At 40.7% G+C, this 19111-nt stretch overlaps 1 protein-coding gene across 1 annotated transcript in view; it reads left to right on the forward strand.

Annotated features, from left to right (window-relative positions):
- The window catches only part of ADAM23 (ADAM metallopeptidase domain 23), a 73364-nt gene that overhangs the window by 37323 nt on the left and 16930 nt on the right, over window positions 1-19111 (forward strand). Inside the window, exons 14-24 of the mRNA XM_033170121.1 lie at window positions 2423-2471; window positions 3110-3209; window positions 3608-3679; window positions 4153-4245; window positions 6021-6101; window positions 6727-6777; window positions 8324-8387; window positions 9319-9424; window positions 10248-10367; window positions 11547-11715; window positions 14787-14898. Of these exons, the coding sequence (XP_033026012.1) occupies window positions 2423-2471; window positions 3110-3209; window positions 3608-3679; window positions 4153-4245; window positions 6021-6101; window positions 6727-6777; window positions 8324-8387; window positions 9319-9424; window positions 10248-10367; window positions 11547-11715; window positions 14787-14898 (1017 nt within the window). The remainder of the gene's footprint in view (window positions 1-2422; window positions 2472-3109; window positions 3210-3607; window positions 3680-4152; window positions 4246-6020; window positions 6102-6726; window positions 6778-8323; window positions 8388-9318; window positions 9425-10247; window positions 10368-11546; window positions 11716-14786; window positions 14899-19111) is intronic.

Consider the following 19111-nt stretch of genomic DNA (forward strand, 5'->3'; position numbering starts at 1 on the left):
CAATTTAACTATTCCAAAATATAGACGAGCTTTTACGTTGGCCAGATTAGATATGCTACCTTCCGCTGTTCTTGAAGACCGATTATCAAAAACACCATTCCAGAATCGACTCTGTCCCTGTGGAGTCGGTAATGTGGAGACTGTATCACATGTACTCCTGTCTTGCCCCTTATATAAAGACTTCAGGGAAGAGATCGTCATGCTGCTTATACTTGCCATTCCAGGCCGCTCGTCCGAGGACATACTGTTTTTCCTCCTGGCAGACCAGAATACCCAGACAACGGAGAAGGTAGCCAGATTTGTTGAGAGGGCCATGAAATTGAGGGCTGCCAGCTGAATGATAATAATTAAGATCTCATTTATTCTTGTTTTAATTGTGCCGAATCCCGATTCAACTGATTTTATTGGTTTATATAGAGTTTTTATCAGTATCTGTAATATGTGTCTTTTTGATGCAATAGCCTGTAGGCTATGCAAATAAAGTTTGTTGTTCTATTAAAGGATCTGGAATGGCAATTCGTGCAGCGAATGATGCTTCCAACCATTGCAGTGTTGTAAAACAATGCATATTATAACCAACAGCTAATCCCTTTTTGTTGTTGTTATGGAGTAAGGAGATGCTATGACTTTATTGACTTTATTATTTTGATGAACTTGTTGTTCGTTTCATATGCTGTTGTGTTTGATGTTGTTATAAGAAAAAAACCTGGCCTTATTCCTTTATGGGGTACACAAGAGCCCTTGTAAAGTCCTTTGCAGGTTCTCCATTGGTAGGAGTAAAAAAAACAGAGGCCAACCAGAGAATAATTATTAATAATAATAATAATAATAATAATAATAATAATAATAATAATTTTATTTATACCCCGCCCTTCCCAGCCAGAGAACCGGGCTCAGGGCGGCTAACATCAATTAAAATCACAACAAAAAACATAAAAACGATCAATTTAAAATAACAGATTAAAATACAAATTTAAAATTCAATTAAAACTGCAGGTCTCAATTTCAAAATAACCCACCAATAAAAGATGAAGCATAAATATTAAACAGAAACCAACCCATTAGAAGCAAAGCAGCTAGTAAGCTTGATCTTTATTGTTCTGTTGCAACAGGGTACCTTCCTCACACACAGGTGAGCAGGGAAGAACCCCAAACAAAGGGCTGCCTGTCCTTAAAAACACATTTCAAAAAAAATCCCCTCGGAGTCCAGCCCCCACCCCCCAGAAGCATCATCCATACATCACAGAAGAGGTGCAGCCCAAACCACCCCCCCTCAGATACATCAGACCTACTTCACAAATTGGGAGGGTCAGAGGAGGTAACCTGAGAATTCTCACACCTGTGCCATCTCTCCTTGACCCCTCCCAGACACACATTTCTGCAAAACAAAAGGTTTCCTGCCCTGGCTGGTGAGGCTAATGCGAGGCTAATGGCCGTCCTTTGTGAGGGAAATGGCCCATCATCTGGCATTCAGGCAGAGGGCTGCTCACCTCCTCCCTCCTTGCAGAGAAAACACTTGGTCAGCTGGGAGTCAAAAAATGGTGTCACGCCTGCTGCTTCAGACATGCGGCCTTGTTTGCTTGGTACATTTATGAACATGCCTTGTCGTGGCGAAGGGGCTTGAATTACTCAGGGAAGCTATGGACAGTCAAGATGGACAGGTCATAGTGGAGAGTTTGGACCAAACGTGATCCACTGGAGGAGGAACTGGCAACCCACTCCAGTATCCCTGCCAAGAAAACTCCATGGACAAAGACAACAACAACAACAACAACATATATATATAAAATAGATATTATATATATATATATATATAAACTTTAATTTCTTACAACAATGTTATAGTGATTGCAGGGTTGGTTGTTTTTTAATGGTATTGTGATTATTGCAAGCCACTTTGAGCTCAGCGTTTGTTGTTTGAAGAGTGGAATACAAATATTAAATGAACGCAAATCAACTGACATGTGTCCTTGGTTGAGGCTTGCTGTGGCTTACTCTTGCTCATTCATGTTGTGATAATTAACTACCATTTACTGTGACATGCAAAAGTGGGCACTGGCCTTGAACTGACACATAATGAATGACTTGAGCATACATTCAGAGGGCGGAGAGCTCAAACTGCATTCAAGCTGGCAAAGGAATGATAGAGGCTAGAAAAGAAATGATCTCTGCTGGATTTTGTTAACAAACCTCTAATGGAAAACAGCAGCTATTTTCTGCTAGGGGTACTTTATCTTAAACATATCTTTATTTGGTCATGTAGTGCTTGCTGTATTCAACAGATATGGGAGCAGATATGGGAGCAGAAATGCTTCTTAACCACCTCCTCTCTTTTATGCGAAGGGTTTATTTTTTATTACTCATATATATATATTTAACTACTTTCATTCTTGGTTTTGCATTTTTCATTTTGTTTCAGAAGGATGTGAGTGCACAGAATCCTGGGGTGGATGCATTATGGAGGAAACAGGGTAAGTTGTAATAATTGGTACCTGTCATAGATTTTGGTTTTTTCCGGTTCTTCAGAACTAAAATAAGCAGTCTGTGTTTAGACTCATTTCTGGGGTGCATGCAGCATAGCAAGAATTTTCAGGGCATGGTAAGACATAAACCATGACTTGACATCAGTGAACAGCAAGAGTGTACCCTGCTCAATCATTCCCACTTTGCTGATATCCTAGCATGAGCAGTTTGAAAGCACGTCAAAGTGCAAGTTGATAAATAGGTACCACTCCGGTGGGAAGGTAAACGGCGTTTCCGTGCGCTCCTCTGGTTCACCAGAAGCGGCTTTGTCATGCTGGCCACATGACCCAGAAGCTGTACACCGGCTCCCTCAGCCAATAAAGCAAAATGAGTGCCGCATCCCCAGAGTCAGACAGGACTGGACCTAATGGTCAGGGGTCCCTTTACCTTTACCATGAGCAGCAGATTAAGAACCCAGGAGTACCATGTCATCCCAACTGAGATTGTGGTTTGTTTCTCCCTAAACACACAACAGTCAGCAAGCAAGCAAAGAATGTGGTTTGTCTAGTGTTTGTCCAGTAAATTATTTACTGTGAAGCATTTTCCTAATTCTTTATTTTATTTTATTTTATTTTTTGCCTTTCAGTGTCTACCACCCCAGAAAATTCTCAAGGTGCAGCATTGCAGAATACAAAGATTTTTTGCTTCGAGGGGGAGGTTCCTGTCTTTTCAACAAGCCAACAAAGGTACATTGATTTAGGGTGGAACTGGATCCCAGCAGAATTTATCCCTTGGGGAGAAAAGTGGCTTAGGGGTGGGAGCAATTTTACATGGTTAGGAAAGGTTTAAGGAGATCTTCCTCCTCTGGCCCCTTATTTAATTTGAAGACATTTGTCACTGAAATGCTGGAGCCGGGGGGTCTGCATCTCTACCACTTTGTCACCATGCTGCTTTATAGTGGGGATGTGCAGTCATTCATATGCAAAAAAATAATTATTATATTGATTGCTTGAATTTAGATACTGCCCTATACCCTGATGTCTCGGGGCAGTTCACAGAATGATTCAGTATGCACCTGAATCTTTTAACGATAAACAGTTGTGATCTTTTAAATAATAGTGCTTTGTGTATTTGTGTTTTTCAGTTGTTTGACACCACTGAATGTGGAAATGGGTATGTGGAACCAGGAGAAGATTGTGATTGTGGTTTCCAAACGGTACCATTTTTTATACACATATATCCAGTTTTTTTATCCTTCCTTTCCATAAGATGAAGTGTCCCTTAAAATGAAAGCTCAGATATTGCTTGCTTAATCACGAGGCTCATGGTGTATATTTTAACTACTGTAGCAAAATAATTGAGTCAGTGGACCCTTATAAAAAGGAAATCATTCTTTCAGTGAGAAATTCATAAAAGAATTTTAAAGCTCCATATTGTTTAAAGCCTTGAGTGGTTCACCTTAATCGGACCATTTGAATCCAGAATGCATTAAAGTTCATTTTTATAGTTATTTTCTTCTTTATTCTTACTTTAGTGTATAAGATTCCTTGCATAGTTTTATGGTGCAACCATATATGAACACTGTCAATTTATCATTTTAGTCAATACATGATTGAATTGTTTGTATGATTGTTCAAGGTAGTTAACTTTGATTTTTAGTATTGATTGATCAGAATGTGTTTTCCGCAGGATTGCAAGGCAGATCTGTGCTGTAAGAAATGCTCACTTTCTAATGGAGCTCATTGCAGTAATGGTCCATGTTGTAATGAAACCTCCTGTCTTGTGAGTTTGTTTGTTTTTTAACTTTTTTACCTTTGCTAGAAATATGGGCTAAACTGCAAAACCGCCCTCTCTATGTGCTGCAAATGGCCGAAGCTAATTTAAGAGACTTTTAATGGGGCTCAGTAGCTGATACCATGATAAAACATCAGTATACAGTGAATGGATAACTACATATCATAAGCAATGATAGTGCAGAATCTGATGAATTATGTTTACGATGCTCTCTCTGAGCTCTTTATGTTGGACACCTCTGTTGTATAAAAGTATACACTACAAATGCTCTTATTCTGCTTTCCTGTTCTTTGTTATTAGTAACACATAAAGCATTAATTGCTCTTCTCCTGGTTTCATGATACAGAGGGAAGGGAAAGTTGAAGTGTAGTTAGATGTGCACTCTGGACTTTTAAGAAGGCCAGTTTCAAAAAGCTTAAAAGTGAGATTCCATGGTCAGAAATACTCAGAGAAGGGAGTCCAAGATGGATGGGAGTTTCTTAAAGGTGGAATTTTGAAGGCCCAAATGCAGACAGTTCCAACAAGAAAGGAAAGTGGGAGGCATCTAAAGAAACCAGTGTGGCTGCATAAGGAGCTTAGAGATATGAGCTGAGATTTAAGAAGGGCATTATTAGAAATGGAAGAAAGGGGAAATCACAAAGGAGGAGTATACACAAATAGTCAACAGTTGCAGGCTGAATGTCAGGTGGGCCAAAGCTCAGAATGAGCTCAGGCTTGCAAGGAGGTTAAAGTAATAATAAAGGTTTATTCGGCTATGTTCGGAGCAAGAGGAAGAACAAGTGGTAGGTACTCTGCGTGGAAAAGGCGAAGAAATGCTGTTGGGTGACAGAGAGAAGGCAGAATGAGAAATCACTCCTCCAAGTCCACCTCCTCCTGTCTCTTCCTCTTCTGGGGGATGGCAGGAATCACTCCGGGCACTGTACCTTTCACAGCCACTCAGGCCCAGGATCGGTATCTGAGATGAGAGCATAGAATCAATTTTGCAGCTCCAATGACACAGCATGGCTTCCTGACAGTCCCATTTCTGTGATGCACAGGGAATGTCCCTTGCAATGGGCCATCTGTGTGTCTCTTGCAATGGGCCATCTGTGTGTGTCTTGCAATGGGCCATCTTTCTCCAGCACAGTCCACTCAGCTCTGTTGAGAAACTCTGCATCCTGTGCAGTGGCTTGAAGTGTGGCTAAGCAGCCCTCAAGCTGCTGTACCTTCTCTTCCATCAAGACAGCCAGTTTGCACTTGCTACAAGTGTACTTTTGCACATCCTCCAGCAGGAAGACAAACATGGCACCAGTGTTGCAGGTCACTGTAGCAGCTCTCTCAGCCTCCATGTCTTTTGGTCTTGTGCACACCATGAGACAGAACGCCGGGCCTCCCCCTGAAACTCCCTGCTAAACGCCATCACAAACACCCCTTGTTCACGAGCTCCCAGCAGCTGCAATAAGTCTAACTGCTGCTGGCCGCTAAACTGCCCCGACTTCTTTACACAGAAACAGCCATGGAGGCTATCATTGAGAGCAGAGAAATGATGCCGAGAGGGGCTTCTTAATCTCTTCCTTTCTTGTCACTTTTCCAGTCAAAATCAACACCTCTCTCCCACCCCACCCTGAATCAATTGGCCTTCTCACCAGTGGGGGGTGGGGGGTGGAAACACATTCCCATATTTAATCATTATTCCTACTCATTAAAGAAAAGCTATGCATGCTTGGAGTTATTTTTCTTTAAGCCATCTTAGTTATTAATAAAAAAAATCTTCTGGCTTCCAGTTCTTTCCCCGAGGCTTCGTATGTCGCTCTCCAGTGAATGAGTGTGATATTACAGAGATCTGTCCTGGGGACTCTGGCCAGGTAATTAAATTAAATGTTTTCCATGCTCCCTTGTAAAACAGTGAAATCATTGTTATTATTACTTTCATGATGACTGTAAGATTCTTTCAACGGTAGGGAGATGCGGAGAAGCTTAATGTTCTATTTTATTATTGTGCATTCGTAAAACCTAGCCTGAATTTCAGGCATCTTTGTACATCTTTGCTTGTGTGTGTGTGCACATGCAATGGATTATCAAGTAAGGAAATGCCAGGGCAATTAATTGTAAGAGAATTAATCAATTAAAGATGCACAAACATGCTTACCCCCATTTTTCTCTGATGTAACAGGTATTAATTTAAAAGAGGCATTCATTTTTGTGCAAAAGAGAGGACAGATGCTCCAAAAATGATATGTGCAGTTTTATAGTTTGTACTCGTGCTAAACATAATTAAGCATTTTAAAAATTTGCTGCCCGGTTAATCATGGGTGTCTTTTCAATCCATTTAATCTAACCAATTAAGCAACCAAATGTTGCAGCCAACCTAGATATTAATAACATTTTGTTTAATTGCTCTCTCTTGGTATTCTTTTGTCTGCCTATATACCAAATGTGTTGTCCTATAATTCAAACCTTTATAATGAAACGATCCCTTTCATCCTTCAGTGCCCACCAAACCTTCATAAGCAAGATGGATTTGCTTGCGATGCGAATCAGGTAAGTAAGTCTTTAAAATATATAGTACAGAATATTTATTTTTTGCCAGGCTATATTTTTTTATATCTCTTGGTCTTCTTATTTGCTATTTGCTTCATTTATTGTTTTTATGTTGTCTTAATTGTTGTGAGGCTTCTAGCCACTTCATGTTTATTTGTTTTTTAAGGGAAGTTTTTAATGTTTGATGTTTTGCTGTGTTTGATGTTTTAATTTATTGCAAGCCAGCCAGAGTGGCAGGGGCAACCCAGTCAGATGGGTGGCATATAAATAAATTATTATTATTATTACCATTATTAAAGAAGAAAACTCAAACTACAAAGTCTTTAGATAAAGAGTACATGTAAAATTCATGCTGCTCATGAACTCATCCTGTTCATTTTCTTAATGGTTGCCCCTGATGGCTAAGTTGTGAGTCGGAGCTGACTCCCTAAAAAATTTTTTTGACCCCTCAGTACCCCTAACGATTGGGCAATTTAAAATAAAAAGAAAATTTCTGCTGGGGATGTTGCTGTTGTGGTGCCGTGACGTATCTGCTGTAGAGCTATTATGAAGCGCCTTCTAAAACTCGGCCACCTCGGGTTCCTTGCACCTTTGCCGCCTTGCAAAGTCCTCTACTAACCATCTCCCTCGGGTGTGGTTCCACTGCAAGGAGGTTTTATGGCTCAGGAAACAGGAAGGAGCACTCCTTTCTGTTTCCTGATCTCCAGCACCATTTTGCCAGGCTCCAAGCCAGAGGGAGAAGAGGCTCCTTTGCAAGGTAAGTGGGAGGGCTTTTCTCTGTGATAGAAAGAAGAACAGTAGGGGGTAGACAGTCTTGAGTGTGTGCATTGTCAATCTGTGTGTGTGTGTTTGTTTGTGTGTGTTGGCCAATTTTGCAATGCCCACAGCTTACCTATGGGCCTTAAAGAGTTGCACAATCCTGAGCACGTGGCTCTTGGGCTGAAACAGTTTGGCCACCAATGCAAATAGTACCGTACTATCCAGTGCTTAGCCTGCACATGTAACCGACTCTCAGCATTTACAGAATCAGATTCTAACCTGCACTCAGTGTCTTCTGGGTGTGCTTCATTACGTCTGCTGGGGGTCAACATTCTCTCCCTGCCCTTCGAATCCCTCATAACTATAAATGTTAGACAATAGCAACATGACCATTCTGGGGTTGTTGGATACTGGTATCTGTGCAGTGTCTGTCAATGGGAAAAAATCCAGTTTTTCGCATGTTAAAATTTTATAGTCCTCTACTCTGAAGAAGCGGCTCTCCCACTGGGAACCATAAAATTGCAGAGTTTGGAAGGGACCCTGAGGGGCGTCCATCCCATCTCAGCCCACTGCAGTGCAGGAATCTCCTACATGGAATACGGAGCAGTATTAATTTACGTTTCCTAAAGACACTGACCCAGGAAACTGCTCTGAGCATTCCCTTTGGTAACAAAGCATTGTTGAAAAATGAAAAAAAGTGTGTCTGTTGCTGATAAAATAGGTCAGCTTTTTCTTGTCCCTGTCTGAAAGACAAAATGTATATTAATTGCAGTTTGTTTCTATTTAGGGTCGTTGTTACAACGGAGAATGCAAGACGAGAGATAATCAGTGCAAATACATCTGGGGAACGAGTAGGTTGATTTAAGTATGCTGTATTCAAATGCATTTCTTTCTTGTTTGTGCTGCCTGCTTTTCCGTTTGGTATATTTTTTCAATTAAAATTGTACTTTTCAGTAATAAAAGGTAACAGTGTTCAGAAAAATCATTTTTGTACTTTTTAACACCCCCCCCCCACAGATATAGATATAGATATATGGAAGGAATGTAGCCATAAGTACCATGATGGCTCCTAGAATGCAGATGGAGACAGCCTTTCTTGTCCTAAGAAAACTTAAATAGATGCCTCCTCCTTTCTCTAGAGTCCGCTCAAAAGCCACTCTGTAGAGCCAAGAGACCCACCTGAATAATGTTGGGTGCAGTACACGGGCTGTTAGCAGGAGAAGACAGTAGGAAAAACTTTCCCTTCATAAACTTCCTCAAATAATCTTAGGCTCTAAACCCAATTTTGTGTGATTCTCCACTTCTGCAGCAGCCCTGTGTCCCATTCTACATTTTCCAGGGAGCTCCCTTGACCTCCTCCACCCCCGCCCCAGCCGAGAAGCTTTCCTTAGAGTAAGGAAGAGGGGAAATTTTCTTTCTGTAACTTTCTTAACTTAACCTTAGGATCCAAGCCATGGTTGATATTTTTCTTTCTTCTTACTCATTTTCCACTATGTAATTTAATAAACTTAAATTATGCATCACATGCTTTCCACTTTGTAGTGGTAAAAAAATAACCCCCAAGTTCCTGGTGCATGTATTTTTTTTTTAAATCAAGTACGTGATTCAGAAAGCGATTTTCAGACACACACATTACGTTTGTAACGTGCAAAGCATTTAGCATTTTAAAAAGTAATGCTAGTACCCTCAGCAGTTCCTATTCTCTTGGCTACTTTTTAACGGGAGAGCATTTTGCTTGCCTGCGTATGTTAGTAGAAATGACTTTCACTTTTTCTTCCATAGAGGCTTCTGGATCTCATAAACACTGTTACGAGAAGCTAAACACAGAAGGCACGAAAAAGGGAAACTGTGGAAAGGATGGAGAGAAATGGATTCCATGCAACAAGCAGTAAGTTTAACCGTTTAGAATGAATATAAATGTTGTGGTTAGAAATTCCAATTACTGTTTTCTGAAATAAGAAACCGGGTGAGATACAAATTCAATAAATATGCAATAAAAGTTTCTGTCGAGAATTTAAAACACATTTAGGATGCAAGACACTGTCTGTTGTGCTCAGCAGGGCCCGGAATTTCATAGCCCATTTTTCCATCCGATGCAGAGCTCATATAGTCTCTTAGTTATTTTCATTGCTTTGAAACACTTTGACCTGCTGATTTGTAGTGCTTTGTGTCACTACTCTCTACTTTGCTGTGGTCTCCTTTTAAAATTCTTTTACATTATGTAATCTGAATAGATGCATATTCCATAAAGGAGAATAGGATCTGGCTGCTGAGTCGGGTCCTCAGCTAATCCACCATCTACAGGCCCCTTGGGCAGGTAGGCAGAGTAACCTACCTGTCAGTGGCCCAACAACACCATAACATCAGGTGGCCCAACTTCAAATGAAATATTTTTTTCATTTCTTTGCAGCTTGGCTTAGGCTCAAGGGGTTACTGCAAAGGAAGGTTCCTTCAGACTATATCAGCGGGGGATTACAGTCAGTGCCCATCAGCCGATTTCCCCCTTGCTTTTGGCAGGGATCTGTTGTACTCGAGTTCCTGACCAAGAATTCTAGAGTGTAGTCTGTCCCACTGACCATTGGCTGATCAGCTGGTCAGCTCTGTTGCAACCTCTCCTTCAGCAGGATTCAGCTGCACTTTGGAACAATTTCCATTTTCTAGAATAGGTTGTTAATGTGCTGTGTGGTTGTTGTTGTTTTTTTACTTTACAGTGATGTGTTCTGTGGGTTATTGCTTTGTGCAAATCTTGATGGAGTTCCACGAATTGGTCACCTTCAGGGAGAAATTATCCCAACTTCTTTTTTCCACCAAGGTGTAGTAGTGAATTGCAGGTGAGTAGTGTCATATACAAGGTGTATTAATGCATTTTTAGCACTTTCAGTTGAATAATTAAGGTATATTTTGGAAGTTAACTTCTCAAGAACTAAAACCAAAGTTTGGTTTCATAAAACGTAAGTTTAGTTTACGTTTCTATAGTACATGCCCCAAACATTCTCTTTTAAGTACAGTATTGGTATCATTACCTTCTAGACACCAATATTTAATATCAATGTTTCTAAAACTTCCCTGCTTTTGTTCTTGCTGCCTCATTGAAATAATTCAAAGTTTCACTATTGACTTCATTGTAGTCAATATAATAATAATAATAATAATAATAATAATAATAATAATAATAATATCTTTATTACGGTCCAGAGACCCAGCAATTCATTATAAAACAGTACACAGTTTTGACAGCCCGCCTTCAGGTTATATAAGCATTCTGTACAGACTTAGGAAGAGAGATCATTGGTTCTTGCCACCACCGATAGATACTTCGCCACTGCTAATGTTCTATCATTTATCCGGTCTTCCAGTAGGAACCTGACATAGTAAGCCTCTGATTTTCCCAGGAAAAGTCTTAACAGGGGTAATATCAGTTCAGCCCTGGCTTGCTCGAATTTCACACAGTGCAGCAAAATATGCTTTACAGAGTCAATGTCTTGGGCACACGAACACAGTCTATCCTGGTAAGGAACTCCTCTCAATCTGCCATCCAACACTGCAGAAGGGAAGACGTTAAGTCTGGCTTTTGTAAATAGCCTTCGGTAATTAGGGACTGTCAGATTTTTAATATAAGCTGTCATCCTAAAGGCATGCCCATACTGCAGTCCCACTGCCAGCGGACTATTGTAGTCAATATAGTACAGTCATACCTCGGGTTGCGCTCGCTGCGGGTTGCACGTTTTTGGGTTATGGACGCTCCGAACCCGGAAATACCGGAACGGGTTACTTCCGGGTTTCGGCGCATGTACAGAAGCACCAAATCGCAACCTGCACGTGTGCAGACACGGCGCTGCAGGTTGTGAACGCTGTGGGTTGCGAAAGTGCCTCCCGCACGGATCACGTTCGCAACCCAAGCATCCACTGTACTTGCTTCTCAGAGTATTTTGAGATCCATGAGCTATTTACATTTGCTTACTTTATAAGCTTTTCAGTCATGCTAAGAGCATTTTAAAAACTTCTTCCAGTTGTGCCCACGTACTTCTAGATGATGATACAGATTTAGGATATGTTGAAGATGGAGCTCCATGTGGTCCTCAGATGATGTGTATGGACAGAAGGTGTCTGTCTATCCAGTCTCTGAATATAAGCAGCTGCCCTATTGGTGCTAATGGAAAAGTTTGTTCTGGACATGGGGTAAGTTCCAACTAAGTTTTGCCCACATTCCTAGTTCAGAGAAGCCCAGCTAAGATTAGTCTGTATTCCTAGTTCAATGAAAAAACCATTTTGTAGTGTTTCTCACCTATATGTGTCTCCACAATGGACACGGAAGAAGAGATTGCTCTTTCTGTTTACCTTCAAAAATGCTGGCTGATATTCCAGCGGGTGCGTTCTATGAACTGGGTTGTTTTTCCCAATTGTGCCTGGAGCAGAACAACTTGCTGGAGATCTCTTTTGGCCTGGAAAACACAGGCCACAATTTTAATTTCATTTAAGAAGAGTGCTGCTGGATGAGGCCTTTCTCATTCAGCCATCTCTTGTCAGTAACTAACCAGCTGCCTACAGGAAGCTTTCAGTCTGCAAATGAGCACAATAACACTCTCTCACTCATGTTCCCCAGTGTACAGTATTCAGAAGCATACAGCCTTTGATATTGGAGGTGGAACATAGCCATCATGGCTAATAGACAATGATTGACGTATCATCTATGAATTTCTCTAATCTTTTAAAATGGATGGCTCTCACCACTCTTCCTCATCCATTCAACCCCTGCCCTCCCTGGAGTGCTCTTGGGCAGACAGCTACCACCATTCTTCCTCATCCAGCCAGCCCCTGACAGGCATTTTGGACTGCTTCAACTGGATCTGTTTGCAACTCCTTCCAACACTCAACTTCTCCAGCTCTTCTCTCATTTCCAGATGAGAGTGGTGAATGCTTTTGCGAGGCCTTGGCCAAGAGTCTCCTATATGCCTTGATGGGCATAGGTTGTTCTGAACAACATAGACCTCAATGGAGCCACCATGGCCGCTTTCTCTTTGCTTAGATTTGCTGATCCAGTGTCCCATGTGGTATCTGGATCTGAAGTGGGTGAACGTAGAAGAATGGTGTTTGAACAGCAGTGCCTGAAGCACAGGTTATCAATACCTTCATGGCATCCTGCATTCTTTCACAAAACAGATCTGTCAAAGTATCTGAAAGGCTTTCATTGCCTTGTGTGCCTCAAAGATGATTTTAGCTTCTTCTGTGTCCATTCGGCAGGTACATTATAGCTTTCAGGACATCGTGCTACCATCCTTTTGTCCCAATCCGGTCCACCCTCTTGAGAAAGTTTGGTATTGGATGTGTGAGAGGCACTTGAGAAATGCTTGAATTGTACAAAGGACTTCCAGCAGTCAGAGAGGATGTTTGCATCTTTCCATCCAAGAACTCCAAGAAAGAAGTTTTCATTGTCCACTCTGGCCAGTTGACTGTGGGCCTGCTTTGCATTGGTCTGTGACTCACTTGAACTGCTGGTGTAGTCTAATATCACAGCAGTTTCAGGCCACTCTGCTTTAACTGTGGATGCCTTTGCATCTAATGTAAATGTTTTGGACATTAGTAGATATGCAACTTGATCTTCTCCAAGCACCTGCCTTTCTTCTTTGTTGCTTCTTTAAACCCCAAACTCATTACAAGCTTGACCTGTCTGCGTCTTCTGGTGCTTCTTTTAGGAGTTGTTTGTTGCAGCAGGTAGTTCCACAGAGCTGCACGTGCTTTTCTTCACCTATGCTTCTTTTGGGACCTCTCAAGTATATTCCATCTGATGGACAGACACCATAGAAAATGGTCCATTGTATTCACCTGAAAGGTGTCTGTCCCCATGTTGTTCAGTCTTCATTCTCTGTCCTCAACTCTGTTGCATTTTCTGCCTTTGGGCATGAGGTGGCAGTATAGCCCATCTCATGGGCATATGTCCATGAAAACCACCTTTCAGGTGACTACAACAGACTGTTCTCTAACAGAGGAAATCCTATACCCAGTAGAGTTTTCCAGAGGTTAAGCATGTGGGAGATGGCAAAGATCCCCAAGGTTGGCAAACTTCTTATCCACTTCTGACACCCCACCCCACCCCAGCCAAATGGTGAAGCTTTGCTTAAGAGTAGAAGGAAGGGAAGTCCCACTGTAGTCTGGATGTCTCCTGCATCCCACCCAGGGAATGGAACACGGGTCACTTTCTGTAAATGCTCCTTCTGCTGGGTGTGCAGGAGGCTTCCAGCCTCACCCATTTCCTTCGGGCATCTTAAACACATTTATGTAGCAGTCTGTACAGTCGTTTTCTGCTCGTTTTGACATGACAGGTTTGTGTCATGTGTGCCTTTGTTTCTTTGCTTCTGCTAATGCTCTCTCTTGCTTGCTCATGAGACTGCAACTAGCGAGGAGCCCCCAGGAGCTGGCTGGTTTGTCAGAGTTTGATCATGTGTCACTATTTGTTCTGGACAGTGGGGGTTTGGGGGGGGGAGTTAACCCACTGTAGCCTCCAGCAGGGACCCAGGTGGCGCTGTGGGTTGAGGGACCCAGGTGGCACTGTGGGTTAAACCACAGAGCCTAGGGCTTGCTGATCAGAAGGTCGGCAGTTCGAATCCCTGCCACGGGGTGAGCTCCCGTTGCTCGGTCCCAGCTCCTGCCCACCTAGCAGTTCGAAAGCACGTCAAAGTGCAAGTAGATAAATAGGGACCGCTCCAGCGGGAAGGTAAACGGTGTTTCCGTGCGCTGCTCTTGTTCGCCAGAAGCGGCTTTGTCATGCTGGCCACATGACCCGGAAGCTGTCTGCGGACAAACGCCGGCTCCCTCGGCCTATAGAGCGAGATGAGCGCCGCAACCCCAGAGTCAGACACGACTGGACCTGATGGTCAGGGGTCCCTTTACCTTTACCTTTAGCCTCCAGCAGAAGGAGTCTTCACATCAAGTGAGCAATGTTTCAGTTTCTATTTATGCTGAAATGCAGCAATAGCATGTGAGTGTGAGTGCTTCAAAGCACACACGGAACCAGCCTCTGCACAAAACTCTTCTTTACATCAGGGAACATGCTTAAAGGAATGTGTATGCAGATCAAGTTCTCCTGCGATCAGTAGAGCAACATGCAGATCTGAGAGCATCTTTTTTATCTAGTTCTAAAGTATAAATGGATTTCCCCCTAAATAGGACTACTTATTCTAACTAGGAACTTTAACAGATGAACCAAGCATATGATTACTTTTTATTATGTGGTAACACGATTTTTCTTTTAGGTATGCAGCAATGAAGCCACATGCATTTGTAACTATACCTGGGCAGGGACTGATTGTAGCATGCATGACCCTAAAAGGAAAGAAGAAGCAGAGAAACCAAATGGACCAAAGGGTTTGTGTATTTTCAGTTTTCCTTGCCATCCGCAAACTCTTACATAATTACATTTTTGAGCAGGAAATTTTTGAGCAAAGTGCCCATGTACAATGCAGGTGTGTGTGTGTGTGTGTGTGTGTGTGTTTCTAGGTAAATAGCATTTATGCTAGGTAAATGCTTTTACCCATAGCGTTTCAAAGGTACTCACAGAAAATCATTACCTACCCTGAAAACTTTTTAGGTGTTGCCTTTTCTGTTTAATGACATAGCTCTCGCTAATATATTCTATTATTATATTTGACACCCATTGATAATCTTATATCGCAATATGGTAAGGGGTTTGTTTGTTTGTTTGTTGCTTATTTCTATTTTTGATATATTATAACCACGAGAAGAACACTTTAATCTTTACTAAATACAAATCTCTATTAGAGTTAAGTTCGGTATGGAGGAGGCTTACGTTCTTAGGGGACATCAAATGTCATTTACCACACAATCCCATGCATGTCTATTGAGAATTGCCGCATTTTTCCGTGTATTGGACTAGGTTTTTTCACTGTCAAAAATGTCATAAATTAAGGGGGTGTCTTATACATGGGGCCATCTCCCCCCCCCCCATTTTCTCAAATCTGAGTCCCTAAAAATAGGGGTTGTCTTATACATGGGGGCGTCTTATAGACGGAAAAATAGGGTAAGTCCTGTATTTTTCCATGGGACTTAGCAGGAGTAGCAAAAAAAAGTTCCAGTTCTGTTTCACAACAGCTTCCACCATCCCTTGCCATTGGTCATACCGGCTGGGGCTGATGGGAGCTGGGAGGGCACCACGTTGGCTACCCCAGTGTTTTTCAACCACTGTTCCGCGGCACACTAGTGTGCCGCGAGATGTTGCCTGGTGTGCCGTGGGAAAAATTGTGTTTATTTGATTCCTATTCAAGAGAATTACTTTATATATAGTCAATATAGGCACAGAGTTAATTTTTTTAACATTTTCTAATGGTGGTATGCCTCGTGATTTTTTTCATAAAACAAGTGTGCCCTTGCCCAAAAAAGGTTGAAAAACACTGGGCTACCCCTTTGCCGCCTTAAATGTTTTGCCCAGCTATGCTATGGAGTCCCTCCTTTCATATGACTTCCTGAAATATTTTTGTAGACTTTATCGCTGAAGAATTGGTTTTACATTTTCTAATTGATACATTTCCCATATTTTAACCTAGAATTTGGCAGGCCGTTTTTTTTTATTTACAACATAGCCCAGAATAGAGAAGATACTGTTTTTCAATGTATTGATATTTTTACTGGGCTGTGTTTGTTTGTTGTTGTGAGTATTGTGGAAATCTGTATTAGTACTTGAAGTTAATTAAAGTATGGTAGATACACTGCATGCAGAGTTTACAATGCATGCAGTTTATTATAACATTATCAGCTCCTCTTAACAAAAGAAATAAATATTGGATCCTAGTGGTAATTCAGTATATTAAACTTTTAAAAAGTTTTGTAAAATATTAAAGTTTCCAGAGGAATAAAGCTGGAAATAGTGCTTGGTACCTCATTCAATTTGGGGAGTTGGCACCCCGTGCCCATAGTTTCATGCTTACTGTAAATCTCTACACTGATCTCTTTCAAGGGTCTCTCAGTAGTGAGCCACAACATAGGAAGAAGGATAAGTTAAAGCTGTCTCTTTGTCCAGTCTTACCACCTTCCTGAATGGATGGTCCAACAATATAGAATGTGCAATCCCTAGGGATTCTGTTCTCTAGTGGGAGGGGCAGTTGCCATCTTCCAGTTTTATTCCTCCTTAGGATACCGTTGGCAGACTCTCAGTGAGCCATTCCTGCTATGAGGTGAGTCTTTATTTCCTGATTCCTGTTTCTAAATCCTTTTAGAAATAATAACAATAATAACAGCAACAACAAAATAAATAAATAAATAAATAAATAAATAAATAAATAAATAAATAAATAAGAAAAGAAATGAGTTGGAAAATGCCTTGGGAATATATAAGAAAGAAGGGCATTTGTAACTCGGAATACAAAATGAATCAAGGTCCTAGATTCAGGTTAATCGAGAGAGGAGAGAGATTGAATGGGACCGGTATGAGGAAGTGTGCTGTGTTGCATTAGGAAGAGAATTAAAACCAGGGTCCAAAGAAGAGACATGTGCCATGTACATGGCAGAGAATTGTGCATGCAAGCCAGGACTATGATTCTCAGTTTCACCATAGCAGTTCTCAATGCTGAAGAGCAGTTTGAAAGGCAGCTTTTATCTTTGGCAGTGGAGTGTGCTAATACGTAATTGGGCAGCAAAACTCTGTTTGCATATCCATACTTGGTATACTTTACTTGTATCCCAGTGAAAAAATTCCCGGTGATGGTCCATTATCTAAGGATCAAAATATCCTAGATCTGAAAAGATAATCTGCTTTTGATTTATACTCTGCAGCATTCCAGCATATGCCACTGATATATTATTTTACTTCTTCATAGCCAACCAGTCACTTATTTAAAAGCATTCATGAAACAAAAATATTTTCTGAAAGAAGTAGGTTAGAAATCATGCTTAAGATTAAGGTGACAGGGATTCTGTTATGAGAACCTTAAACCTGTTTAGCTGTATTTGGGACTTAGGAATAGTTGAACATATAAAATTATCTTCTGAAATCAGAGTGGATTCAACATTCAGACAAAAATATCAAACGCTTTCATTGCATAAGATTTTTCTCCGCTCTCCATATCTTTAAAATTGTGAGAATTCAGCAAAACCTAAACAAGATCTTCAAAGAAGTACTGTATCTCTTAAGTGTTTAACCATGTAAATCAGGAAACAACCAAATTTGTAGGTTTTTTTAAAGATTTGTCTTACAAATTACAATACCATATAATTTGCATTTTTAATTATTATGGATGTTATATAAACCAGTAAGTTATGTTAAGATAATTGGTTAACTTCTGTTCCTGATCCATTATTGCTTTTCTGTCAGAACTTATCATCCATCAGTTGCTTTTTCATTTTTCTCTATTTCAGGATCTAAAATCAGTGTCAGTTTCAGATATAGAAAAATACACTGAACTCATAATATAATTAGCCAGAAGGTCTCTAATGGATTGCTGTATAATAAAAGTTAAACATTTTCCCTGAAAAGTTAATTTTCAGTGGGATATGGTAACAAATTTAATGGTGAAATCAGGATAATTTGCCAACATTTTGTAATCAGATATCCATATTTCCCAAATTTATCTAATTCTATCTAATTCTAAATTCTATCTAAATTCAAAAAATCTTTACCCTTCTAGTTGTTTCTGTAGTTGTCTGTAACCAAAACTACAAAATTAGGCATTAGTATGGAGGTCCCATGGTTTTTGTTCTATATTGTAGTTCAAACACACCAAGCCCAACCCATTTGAACTTTAAAATATGAGAGACAATGTTTTATTCTTTCATGGAATGGCTTCCTATCTCTGTGAATGAATTAATCAGTACAAGTAATGAGACACAGAGATAAAAACCAAAGCCTGAATAATGATTGCATTTGTTTGTTTGTTTTAAAGTCATGATGGTTTTTTTAAAAAACAAAAAACAAAATGTTATGTGTAAACACAATGCATAAATTGAAACATATCTTCTTTCACTTCTAAGTGTGATAAAGATAGAAGGAATTTTTTCAAAAAAAAGAAAAAGAAATAAACTACATTCAATATAATAGATGGAACTTTGGAAGAAGGATAAAGATCAAGAAAAATATAGGGTGGTGTCCAAATAACATCCTTAAGGACTTCTGCATGGTCAGTAGGAGTTTTGAACTACACTACATAATAAATGGTTTTTGAACCTTCGGTTACTACTAAAAGATGATTGCATGCAACACAGGGGGTGCTGCTAGAGTTCAAAGCATTGCTGACCCTAAAAACAAGTACCGTATATACCCGAGTATAAGCCGACCCGAATATAAACCGAGGCACCTAATTTTCCTACAAAAACCCGGGAAAGCTTATTGACTCGAGTATAAGCCGATTCACCTTTGCCGCTGTGGGGGAGGAGGAGGAGGAACGAGCAGCCCGAAAGCAACCCTTTGGGCTGCTCCTTCCTCTTCTTCCTTTGCCAAGTTTGCATTTATGCGAGCAGTTCAGGAATGGAACAAGCTGCCTGGGGAGAGTAAAGAACCGCCGTTCTTGTACACTTCTTAAGGAATGGTTGACTGGGGAGAGCGGGTGGCAGCACGAGCGGAGAGAACGGG

The sequence above is a fragment of the Lacerta agilis genome, chromosome 1 (genome assembly GCF_009819535.1).
Source record: "Lacerta agilis isolate rLacAgi1 chromosome 1, rLacAgi1.pri, whole genome shotgun sequence".
Classification (NCBI taxonomy): Eukaryota; Metazoa; Chordata; class Lepidosauria; order Squamata; family Lacertidae; genus Lacerta; species Lacerta agilis.